General features: G+C 38.2%; 1 protein-coding gene across 1 annotated transcript in view; it reads left to right on the plus strand.

Moving 5' to 3' along the window:
• TTC27 (tetratricopeptide repeat domain 27) overlaps positions 1–7,992 on the plus strand; it is a 187,607-nt gene extending 179,615 nt beyond the window's left edge. Inside the window, exons 19-20 of the mRNA XM_007970975.3 lie at positions 4,112–4,212; positions 7,757–7,992. Of these exons, the coding sequence (XP_007969166.1) occupies positions 4,112–4,212; positions 7,757–7,879 (224 nt within the window). The 3' untranslated portion in view covers positions 7,880–7,992. The remainder of the gene's footprint in view (positions 1–4,111; positions 4,213–7,756) is intronic.
• The last annotated feature ends 3,911 nt before the right edge of the window (positions 7,993–11,903 follow it).

An 11,903-nucleotide genomic window follows, 5' to 3' on the forward strand; every position in this document is an offset into this window, starting at 1 on the left:
TAAGCCTTACCTTTGGGGAATGGTAGAGGATATTGTTTGAAGAGAGGTTTAACCTTACATACAAAATTATATGCCTGTTGGGTAAATATAGTCCAAATAAGTATTGCTTTCAATTATTAATTTTTAAAAATGTCAGTTAAATTTGGTAATGCATTTTTATATTTATATTTGAAGATGGGTACGTGATGCAGTCCCAATAAAATAATGATGCCCCCAATGTTAAGAACTGAATTACAAGGACCTTAAACCAATCCTAAAGTTCTCCTCCTACTTCCCTGCCCAACTAACCTCCTTGCTGCCACTAATGATTACAACAAATAGGGAGCAAACAGGGAAGAATGCAAAGGGCAGAGCTTTAGAATCAGGGAGACCTAGGCTCCAGGACCGGCTCTACCACATGCTTGCTAGTTGACCTTGGGTAAATAATTTAACTTCTCTGAGCCTTACTTTGCTCATCAGTAAAATGGGATAATACCTACCCATGAAGAATAAATGAAAACATTCAAACACTTAGCAGTATTTCACACGTGGTGTAGATGTTGATACTCTACCCTCTCACCACCACCCTGTTCCTTCCAAAATAGAGGACTTGAGCTGTAGATGATAAGGGACTCAAAACTAAAAAGAGAAAAATTAAGAACAAGGATAAAGTTTGGCTTGCTTATAAAGAAGTCACAGAACTTTCAAACAATTTAGAAATAAGCTTGGTAGTTGAAAATTCTGCTTTTGACCTTTGATGTGTTTGACCTAAAGGATATAAATATCTAATTTCATGGGTCACCTAGCTTTTGGCAGAGAAGGTAGAAGTACTGAGCTCTATATAGCTGAAAGGCAATGTAGAAAAGTTTGGGATAACTGCTAATAGAGCATAGAAGGATGTTTTGGGGGTGGTTAGAATTCATGTGCATGGGCTTAGATGGGATCCAGTCCTTATGCTTTTGGTCGTTGTGGATATAGTATGATATTTGGGGAAACCCACACTGATGTATTAGGTACATAATTAGCAGGGTGGGATTTACTTTGAAAAATTTATCTTATCTACTTCAACTTGCCAACTCTAAGCATTTATATGAACTGCTGGTCTGTAACAGTCAAAGCCACGATATTTTCTGTACTCACCAAGTAATGGTATTAAATCTGTCAAAGAGAAATATGCAGGTTAAAGAGATACTCTAGGAAAAAATCTTTATTTTGCATCTTAAAGTTGGGTTTAAACTATTATTGGCATCATTTTCTTCATCAGGGCAATACTTGGAGAAAAACAAGTGTCCATTCTTTTAAGTTCTCCTTTGACATCATTGAATTATGTGTTCATGCTCCTACAGCATTTTAAGCATATTTGAGTGGATGCCCAGCTTTAGTTTCTAATGATATTTTAGATTTACAAAGATAAATCTTAACCATTTCCTTGTTAAATTTTGTACATCAGTGCTCAAAGAATAAGCTGGGTTTCTCTGTGTGTGAGACTCTTCAAAACATTGTTCTCCCACCCCACCCAATTATAAAAAGGAAATACAGTCAAGCATCCCATAGCAACATTTTGGTCACCAGTGGACCCACATATATGACAGTGGCCCCATAATATTATAAAACCATATTTTTGCTGCACCTTCCCAATGTTTAGATAGACAGATACTTACCATTGTGTTCTGATTGCCTGCAGTGTTCAGTACAGTCACGTACTGTACAGGATTGTAGCCTAGGAGTAGTAGGCTGTATACCATGTAGCCTAAGTGCATAGGAGGCTATACCACCTAGGTTTGTGTAAGTGTACCCTATGATGTTCTCACAACAACAAAATTGCCTAACCACATATTTCCTACACTGTATCCCCATCATTAAGTGATGCATGACTGCATAACATTTTTAAAAATCTCCACATGGTTTACTCCTTGGGTTGCTATCATTAAGGTAGCCATGCGCTTCAGAAAGTTTGATAAGATATTGCAATCTTGATATAGTATTTGAGGCCTCCCTATAACAGTGTCATCATTGTGTGCTCATTTGTATTGTCTGGAAGGTATACATTTATAGTTTCTGCTATTTTATTTTCTGGGAAAGGGTGGGCTAAAGTGTTTTAGCTCTTTGCCATCCGAGAGTTTTTAAAATAAGAGTTAATGCATTTTAACTGCAGTCTACAGAGGAGGCGCTGCTGCTTCAGATTTTCTGATGATTTGAAACAGCAAGTTATTTCTCTCCCTCTGGCAGTCTCTCTCTGTCTCAACCTATAATGCCTTTTGGAAATGGGATTAGTAGGAAAACTAATAGAGTATATCTGTCTTTTTGCTTTACTTTTTTTGTGTCAGAATAAAAATAAGGGATTAAAAAAAGAAATACAGCAGTTTCTGATCTGAACTGCTAGGTACTAAACAGCTCAAATACCGCTGGCATGGTGGTTACAACTTTCCTCTACTAAGAAAAACAGACTAATAATCCTCACTATCTCTGGGCTAACTCTGCTTTTTGAAAATGGGCTTAACATTGCTAATTACTATGCATCCTTTCGCCTTTTAATGAGAAATGTCAAAGTCTAATTATTATTCCTCATTATTACTCTAAAATAGGAATGTCAAACCTAGTTCTTGCTGGCCTTGGAAGATATTATTAATTAATGACAGAACTCTGTTTTGCCTGGCATAGTCAGCCTCTACCAATTCATTAGTGTTTGCATGCAAAAATAAATCTTTTGGGCTGGGTATGGTGTCTCATACCTGTAATTGGGAGGCCGAGATGGGTGGATCACTTGAGCCCAGGAGTTCAAGATCAGCCAGAGCAACATAGTGAGACCCCATCTCTACCAAAAAATTTTAAAAAATAAAACATTAGCTTGTTGTGGTGGCATGCACCTGTGGTCCAGCTACTTGAGAGACTGAGGTAGGAGAATCACTTGAATCCTGGAGGTTGAGGCTGCAACGAGCCATGGTTGTGTCGCTGCACTCCAGCCTGGGTGACAGAGTGAGACCTTGTCTCAAAAAAAAAAAAAAAAAAAAAAGATTTTCTATCCTTGGTCTACAATCTGGAGTATGAAGTAGACTTTAATCCTTGTGCTGTTTAGTGTCGTGTTAAAATACTATCTGATTATTGGTCTGTTTAAATTTGGTGAGCATAATTTAGGGAACAAAACCAAGAACAAGTCAGTGGGGAAATATTGGGCATTATGTTTGTACAAAGCTCTTCACTTGTTCTCATAAAGCATTAATAGCCAGGCCTTCTACCAGGAAGGAGGATGGCTTCTTCGTAATTTCAGGTTTTGGCCAAATGGGTTCCACAGAATGCTGCGAGCAGAGTTGTGAGTCACTCTTCCCCATTCCCTGCTGATGCCAAGCCTTGCTCAGGAACTCAAGAACCTGGTTGTGGTCACGTTCTCTAAATGAAGACACATAGGTTGTTGTCAGTGCTTCCTGAATGGTACTTCAAACCCTGATTATGAAAATGCAGTAAGAATTGAGCCATACAGATCTGGCACGTCACTTCCTTGGGCTTGTGTCATCAGCAGTTGTGAGGTCCCCATTGGGGACTTGGTAGCATGGAAAGCCACACAAAGATGTGCTGCATCTGTTTTTGTCTGTGTGGGTACTTTGTTTTCAATAATATTTTGTCTCCTCGCCTAATTTTATTTGTCTATGCACATGTGTGCGTGTGTGTGCTCAAATGCCTGCATGTATAGGTGTTTAGGGTCTCTTCTCAGTGATCCATAACTCACCAAAAATCACCTGTTTTTCTCAAAATTCCCTGGAGCTGTAAATGATCATTCTTAAAGGAGGATAAAGAAAGGCTGCGTTCTGTGGCTCACACCTGTAATCTCAGTGCTTTGGGAGGCTGCAGCAGGAGGCTCGCCTGAGGCCAGTAGTTCAAGGCTGTGTGCCACACCTCCAGCCTGAGCAACAGGGTGAGATGCTGTATCTTTAAAAAAAAAAAGAAGAAGAAGAAGAAGAAGGATAAAGGGAAAAGCTATGTACACAATTTTTCTTTTTCAAAAATAAAAACTTTCCAGGTAGAAGTGTTTCTAAAGTCTGTTACTATAAAATTCTAATTAAATAATTGGCTTTTGTCCCTGTGAATTATTATTAACACTTTTTAATGGATATTTCTCTCCATATTTATCTTCCAGTGGCCATAAAATGCAGTAAAAACAAATCCAGTCCCCAAGAAGCTGTACAAATGCTTTCCTCTGTTCGACTCAATTTACGGGGCTTGTTATCTAAAGCAAAGGTGAGAGTGACATGTGAATTAATTGGAATTGTCATATAGAAAAAGGTCATTAGGGCCGGGCGCGGTGGCTCAAGCCTGTAATCCCAGCACTTTGGGAGGCCGAGACGGGCGGATCACGAGGTCAGGAGATCGAGACCATCCTGGCTAACATGGTGAAACCCCGTCTCTACTAAAAATACAAAAAAATAAGCCGGGCGAGGTGGCGGGCGCCTGTAGTCCCAGCTGCTCGGGAGGCTGAGGCAGGAGAATGGCGGGAACCCGGGAGGCGGAGCTTGCAGTGAGCCGAGATTGCGCCACTGCACTCCAGCCTGGGCGACAGAGCGAGACTCCGTCTCAAAAAAAAAAAAAAAAAAAAAAAAAAAGAAAAAGGTCATTAATATCAGCTTATTGCTGTTAAATCTTCTTTTACATCAGTGATAATTTTAGGCCTATGTTATATTTTACATAGCAGCCTCCTCATGGTTGATTGTGTTAGTGAGGATACTATTGGCCCAATGGCTACACCACTCTAAATGTATGTGACTTGAGTCTTTGAAATTGGCCAGGTGCAGTGACTCATGCCTGTAACCCCAGCACTTTGGGAGGCCATTGTGGGCAGATCATTTGAGGTCGGGAGTTTGAGACCAGCCTGGCCAACGTGGTGAAACCCCATCTCTACTAAAAAATACAGAAATCAGCTGGGTGTGGTGGTGGGTGCCTGTAATCTCAGCCACTCGGGAGGCTGAGGCAGGAGAATCGCTCAAACCCGGGAGGCAGAGGTTGCAGTGAGCCGAAATTGCACCATTGCACTTCCGCCTGGGTGACAAAGTGATACCGTCTCCAAAAAAAAAAAAAGTCTTTGAAATTAATGTTCACAATTCAGCCCTTAATGCTTTCCTTAAATTAAATTAAAACAATGATCTTGTATTTATTGTCATTTTCCCCCAAAGTGTGGCATATATGCCACTGGTAAACTTCTGGTTCAAATATATATTCGTTTCAGTACATGTTAGAAAAAAGTAGACTAGCTCATCAAGCCTATAATTTCATGAATATTATTGCTTATTTTGTATTTCACGTCGAAATGTAATGTTTCCTTTTAAAAAGACTCTTAAGTAAAAAAAAAAAATTGACTTAGATAAAAATGTTAAATAGGTGGTGTATGGATTTGAGCAAAATTGTTAAGGTAGATGGCGATTGAGGTTTGACAACTGAAATATGTCATTAGTTCACAACAACTAACTTATGGACTAGTGCTGGGTCGGAGATGCCTAAGAATCACTCAGGGAGTTTTATTGAAAACTGGATTGATTCTTGGGCTCTATCTGTGATTGATGTAGATTCAGGTCTGGGATGGACCTAGGAGATCTGTTGAATTTCCTGTGTGATTTTACTGTGCAGCCAGATTTGGATTATACCTCTGGAAGCAAAATTTGGACAAATATAACTTCTAGCACAATTTACCACTTACTTTTCTAGCCTTTACTTGCTTTCACTATTGCATATTGGATTGCAAAGTAATTTTGACTTACTTCTGAGAGTAAGTCTCTGGTACACAGAGGCCATTTCTGAATACTTTTTTACTCTGTAACTGCCTTACCAGAGTTTTTTTTTTTCTTATTAATAGTTCGATCTTTTCAGATCAAGGCATCATTTTTGCCTCTTTAATTAACTTACTCACTTTTCCTATTTATCTGCATGACCCAGGAGAGCTGTATTTCCTCCTAGCTTGGCAGCACTTCAGAATTGTGTCTCTCAGAAATCTTTAAGAGCTCCCTCAAAGTCAGAAAGGCAGGGTTTTTTCCTGTGACTTCCCTTCCCAAAGTGGGAGCTTTGTTTCCTACTTTTTGATTGTATCACCAACCCATCCACACTAGTTTACTTCTTCAGGGTGTGCTGTGGCTTCCTTTTGTCTGTGCAGAGCTTTGTCTTATGAATTACTACTTTATATAAATCTATACTTACATGACTTGAATAGTATCGTCTGTGCAGGTACTGCACACCTTTCCATATTATGGTAGATTCCCAAATAATGAAAATGTGACCCCAGAACATCATCTGTGTTTAGATTTTTGTTCTCATTAGGTGCCAACTGGATTATCCAAAAATGGGAAAAATTACCTCCCAGTGCCTCCTCTGAAGCATGTTTTACATATATTTGGTAGTCTCTGGTTTCATAGATCTTATACCTTTTCTGTTTAATGAATTAGGTTTGTCATACTGAAATGCATTCCAAAAAAGTCACTTTTTTAGAATACTTTAAAAAGTGAAAATGAATTAAGATTGAAAATGAATGAGGATAACTATGTTAAATTGCTTGCAGCCTACGTTAAATAGGCTTACTTGAATGAATCTCGGGTCTTTTCTTGCCAGGCCAGGGACTTCATGGAAATAAGCTCCTAGTACCTAGAGACTCACCTAACAAATCATCCAGCCCATGCTCTCCCAGGACAGAGTGACTCCCCTGCCCATTTGCACCCTGTCCTTATACAGGTTTGCTGCCAAGAGTGGCATGAAGGGGCTGTTCATGAGAATGCTGGAGAGCCTGGACACAGAACAGAGTCTCAGCAAATTACTCATTTTTTTTCTAAGCCTCAGTTTCTCTGTGCTTCCTCCTTACCCCACAGGGAAGTGATGCAGATTGATTATGATTTGCAAGTACTGTAATTCTTAGTTTAAAAACACACACACACAAAACTAAAAAAAGCCAAAAAAAACTATATGAGGCTAGATTATTTTCCTAAAAGGTGTCTTCTCTACTGATGACATTGGAGCAGTTCCTACTACATTTTGTTATGAAATGCTGTACAAATCATATAATCAAATCCAATGAAACAGATATTTGGCAAGCTACGTAAATGATATTTCTGAATAAAACATATATACAGTTGCATGTACACATGTACTCACGTGTGCACACACACGCATACAATGGGTCATAAAATCCTGAAGCTGATTTTCTTGGGGGCCTGTGTTGGCTCAGCAGGCAGTTCCTGGAGAGGCATTTCCAAATGTTTTCAGCTATGGTAGCATTATTGAAATATGTTGCATTAAACCTCCCAAGGCAATTCCTTTTTCAGGGAGAGGACACAGTTATTTTGATTTTGCTGGACTTTTTTGCTAGGATAATCTTTGTGGTCTCTGAGGCCTAAGCCAAATCAATTTTCAAATAAGCAGCATAGAGGGTATGATTTATATGAATTTGAATATAGAACATATTTGTTTTGCTGCATACGCAATAAATAAACTCGTTTTGTTTGGTTGAATTATGCCTGTTCATCCAAAAACCATCCTATAACATTGAAGTGAATAACCAGAATTTAGGCAAATGCTTTGAAGAGCAGAGCTTATTTGAATTTATAAGTTCACGCATGTTGTTTTGATTCACCCTTTAATTGCAGCTTGTACGTTTCTAGGCTAGTGAACAGAAAAAAACACTACCATTGCTATTTTAATTGTATAGTATTATTATGCAAAAGGTTTTTCAACTCCATACTCTGTATCTATTTTATTTTAAAGAAATTTTTATTATTTTAATACTTCTGCTTTGTTTTTTATATTACAGCAACTTTTTACAGATGTGGCCACTGGAGAAATGTCCAGGGAATTAGCTGATGACATAACAGCTATGGACACCTTAGTGCTAGAGCTCCAAGACCTAAGCAACCAGTTTCGAAATCAGTATTGATGCTGCTGAAAGCAGATTCTGGAAAAGGTGTTTTCACCTTCTGGTAAAAGATACATCTGTATATCTGAAATGCAAGATATTGATTTTTAAAATAAATTTGTTTTACGACTTAACATTCTTGGTTTTGTGATGTTCTCAATTTTATATGCTTTCTGAAGTACATTGAATTTTTTAAATTCTCTATTTCTTTAGGTCTAATTACAGTTGAGTTCAGTATTTTTATAATTCTTGAGGTATTTTGGCACAAAGGGCAAATAAATTCATTTTGTTTTAAATATAGGGTTTATTCTCTTTCAGCCTAACATTAATTAGATCATACTTTGGAAAACCTTAGTCTAAACGGGTGAAAATCACATACTACAAGTTTGTGAAATCATTAGATTAACTGCTTTATTGTTCAAAAGTGATAAAAGAGTGGATTTGGAGGTAGAAACACTTATGGTTCTTGAGATTTTGTGCTTGTTTCAGAAAGATACAGACTTGGTGAAACTGGAAATGTGACCATGGTTTAACTTCTAAATCAAGAAAATGCAAGAAAAAAATGGCATAACCTAAATTTTTACTTAGTTACTAGGAACTAGGCTGTTGCTCCTTCATTATGTATACTACCAGCCCCAAAGATGGTTGTTTAATTAGGGTATTATGGGTGAAGACAGCTATTAATGGTGCCATATTACAGAAATGCCAAAGTAAAATGCTTTCAATGTCTATAGAACCAAATATTGAAGGCAGCAGCTGAGCTTAATAATCTTAGTACAAAAGTCATAGTGAGGAATTCTAAGTCCTGCCTTGCGTTGCTAAATTTTGGATCCCATGTATAAATCACTTGGCCCTTTTTTCTTTTTCCATGTTGCTATATATAAGATGTAAATAATTTCTACTCGTAGCTTCCTTGTGAGTTTCAACTGCCTTTGGAAACTTAATTCATAATCCATTAAGTATTCTGACCATTTAAAAACAGTCTTTAAAAAACTCTTTCATTAATGAATTTTGGTTTTGAATGCTTACCAGTGCTCAATGCTCTCATTCCTTAACCACCTGCTTCTTTTCTATTAGCATATTAACCTTAAAAAAAAAAGTGGGCCTATACCCCAAAGCAGTTTCTCTTATAGCAGAGATAATACCTGTGAGAAAGACCAATACAATGAGTTAACATTAAGGGTCTACTTAAACCTTTTCTAGAAGTCATTGAGGAACAGATGGGTGAATGGATGGGTGGATGCTTGAATGGGTGGATGGAACAAGGTTTTAAGATTAATTTTTATTAGTATCAAGCTATGAACCCTAATAGAAAATGGACAGAAAATAAATACTGAAAAGGACAATCATTCCAGCAATCAAGTAGAAGACTGAAGTAGAACATCAAAGTTGTAGAAGTGTTTGGTCTTCAGTTTGCTTTCCTTGGGTTCAAGGTAGAAAGGCATCAGTGATTGTGAGAAGTCACAAACCAAGTCACAGAAGAGCTATCTCCTCGCAGTCGCGTTCTCCAATGCTGTGCTGGACAAAGTCTGTGCCCTCTTTTATCTTGGAGTGATCTCACAAAAGCAAGAGCTATTAGATGTTTTCCTTTCTTTAAAGGCATAGATCTATTAGGTTTTTTTTTTTTTTTAAATCTTACTTATGTGAGTGTTTAAGATAATTGAAGAAAATGTGTGGGGAGGTAAAGTAGGGAAAGCTTGGGGTTTTCTAATTAAAGCCTCATCTCTCCTACCTAACATTTAATATTTAATTTAGCTACTTGGTTTTTTCATCTGACAGATGAGTGTGGTGATAATAGCACTTTCCATCAAGTTGTTCCTCTCTCTTAAAACGTTTTCACCTAGCCTCAGAGTTAGTGATACAGAATCTGTATGTACTCTAGCCTGGGTGACAGAGCAAGACCCTGTTTCAAAAAACAAAAAGGAAAAAACCTTAAAACAATGCTGTATTATTTATTATACGATCTTTGGTGCTTGGTGTTGATATATTATGGTTAAATACTTGTGTTTCCAAATGCCTTATGTTCTATAAGTTTCACTTTGGTTTCCTAATATTAACACGTTTGCTTTCAGAATTATTCTTTTGCTTTTTCAACTAGAAAAATAGAGAAGATATGATCCTCTAATCTTACTGCCTTCCCAGATTGTGAATAATAAATATAATAGCTACAAGTTACTGAGTTCTCATTATGTACCAGGCACTTCACATAGCATCATCTTTGACCATCAAAAGAGCCCTGCTAGGTCTGTTCGTGATATCACTAGAAAACTAAGGGTCACAAACTCTAGAAAGAGAAAGAGCCAGGATTTGAACTGCTAAAGCCTGCATTGTTTCTGCTTGTGCTGAAGCTTCCAGTTGACCACTGATTTCAATCTTCTCTTTCTAACAATGGGATCTGGAAAGTTTGCCCGGCATCATTTATAAAGTTCTCCAAGAGAAATCCTGTGATGTCTCTGTTAATAATAGCTTGTGGTTTGTTAAGGTGATTTACTCTTGGCCGGGTGTGGTGGCTCATGCCTGTAATCCCAGCACTTTGGGAGGCCGAGGAGGGTGAATCACCTGAGGTCAGGAGTTCGAGGCCAGCTGACCAACATGGTGAAACCCTGTCTCTACTAAAAATACAAAATAATTAGCCGGGCGTGGTGAAGGGTGCCTGTAATCCCAGCTACTCAGGAGGCTGAGGCAGGAGAATCGCTTGAACCCGGGAGGCGGCGGTTGCAGTGAGCCAAGAATGTGCCACTGCACTCCAGTCTGGGCAACAAGAGCAAAACTCCGTTTCAAAAAATATATATATTATTTACTCTTTTTAAATAAAATTTTAATAAATTCCTTACTAGCTTTTCCCCAGAGGTAGCATAATAAGCACTGTAAATGGGGCCCCTAACTGCAAAAGAGAGAAGATAGACTTCAGTGGAATACCATAATGCAAATTCAAGAAGCTTGCAGAGCTGGTACTGAGACTGGAAGGCAGAGCAGTGGCCGTGTGTTGAGAGGTGGGAGCAGGTGGAACTCAGAGCTCAGATTCCCAGAGTGCACGCTGAGGTCCCCATTTACGGGTGGAAGGCTTGGACCCACCTTGGATGGAGCCTTAGCACGGATGAGGACCGCAGCCATTGAAAGCATCAACTTGTTTGACTGTGTATCAAGACTATTCTTATGCTGTACTTGTTTCTCTTGGGCATGCCATTAGTGTGGTATTCATAAGCAGAAATGTAAAAAAGAAATGACAAGAAGTATGTGTAGTAAATCCACCTACTTTCTAGATTTAGTTCAAAGAGTATGACCTAAGCAGAGGTCTGGTTCGTTTAGGCTTTGTGAACATTTGTCCAAATTATAGTAGGTTTACTAGCTAAAATCCCTGAGTGAGTCTGATGAAAAGTATTTCTTTTTTTCCATTGCTGTTTTTGTAACATCCACATCAATCTAAATTGCTGTTTAGATAAGGTAACTCTACTTTACTGGCCAAGAGTGAGGAATAAAATCTGTTAAGTGGATGCAACACATTTCCTTTATGCCTGTTCATTCAACAGGCCCTATAGTGAAATGGCAAAGAGCCTTTATTCAAATGGTGGGTGCCATGCTGTGGTAATACAGATGGATTTTTCACAACATGCAGAAGTGCTTATAAATAGATACGTTTCAATCAACAAGTAGCTTATTCAGGCATGTGCTCAAATATAGTAGCTGCATTCATTAGACAGACATTTCCACTAATCCCAAGACTATACTAATAAAAGAGTAATCCCTTATGGGCTAAAGGTGGTGCTGGTTTGCTTTTAACTCTTAGAGTCCTTCACACACCAAGGCCTAATAATAATTGTAGCTGTATTTGGTTTTCATCAAGTGAACTTAACCCATTTATGCTGGAGGTTGCAATTTTTAAAATGTTTGCAATCAGAGCTTGGTGATGATCTTGAGCAGTAGAATATAAATAACTCTCACACGCTTAGCGTTCCGATAATGGAACACTAAGCATGAATGGGTTAAAAGCTGAGCTTATCTTGGAATTTTTCTATTCTTATTTTTTAAATTGCTGGAGCTTAGT

The sequence above is a fragment of the Chlorocebus sabaeus genome, chromosome 14 (genome assembly GCF_047675955.1).
Source record: "Chlorocebus sabaeus isolate Y175 chromosome 14, mChlSab1.0.hap1, whole genome shotgun sequence".
Taxonomy (NCBI): domain Eukaryota; kingdom Metazoa; phylum Chordata; class Mammalia; order Primates; family Cercopithecidae; genus Chlorocebus; species Chlorocebus sabaeus.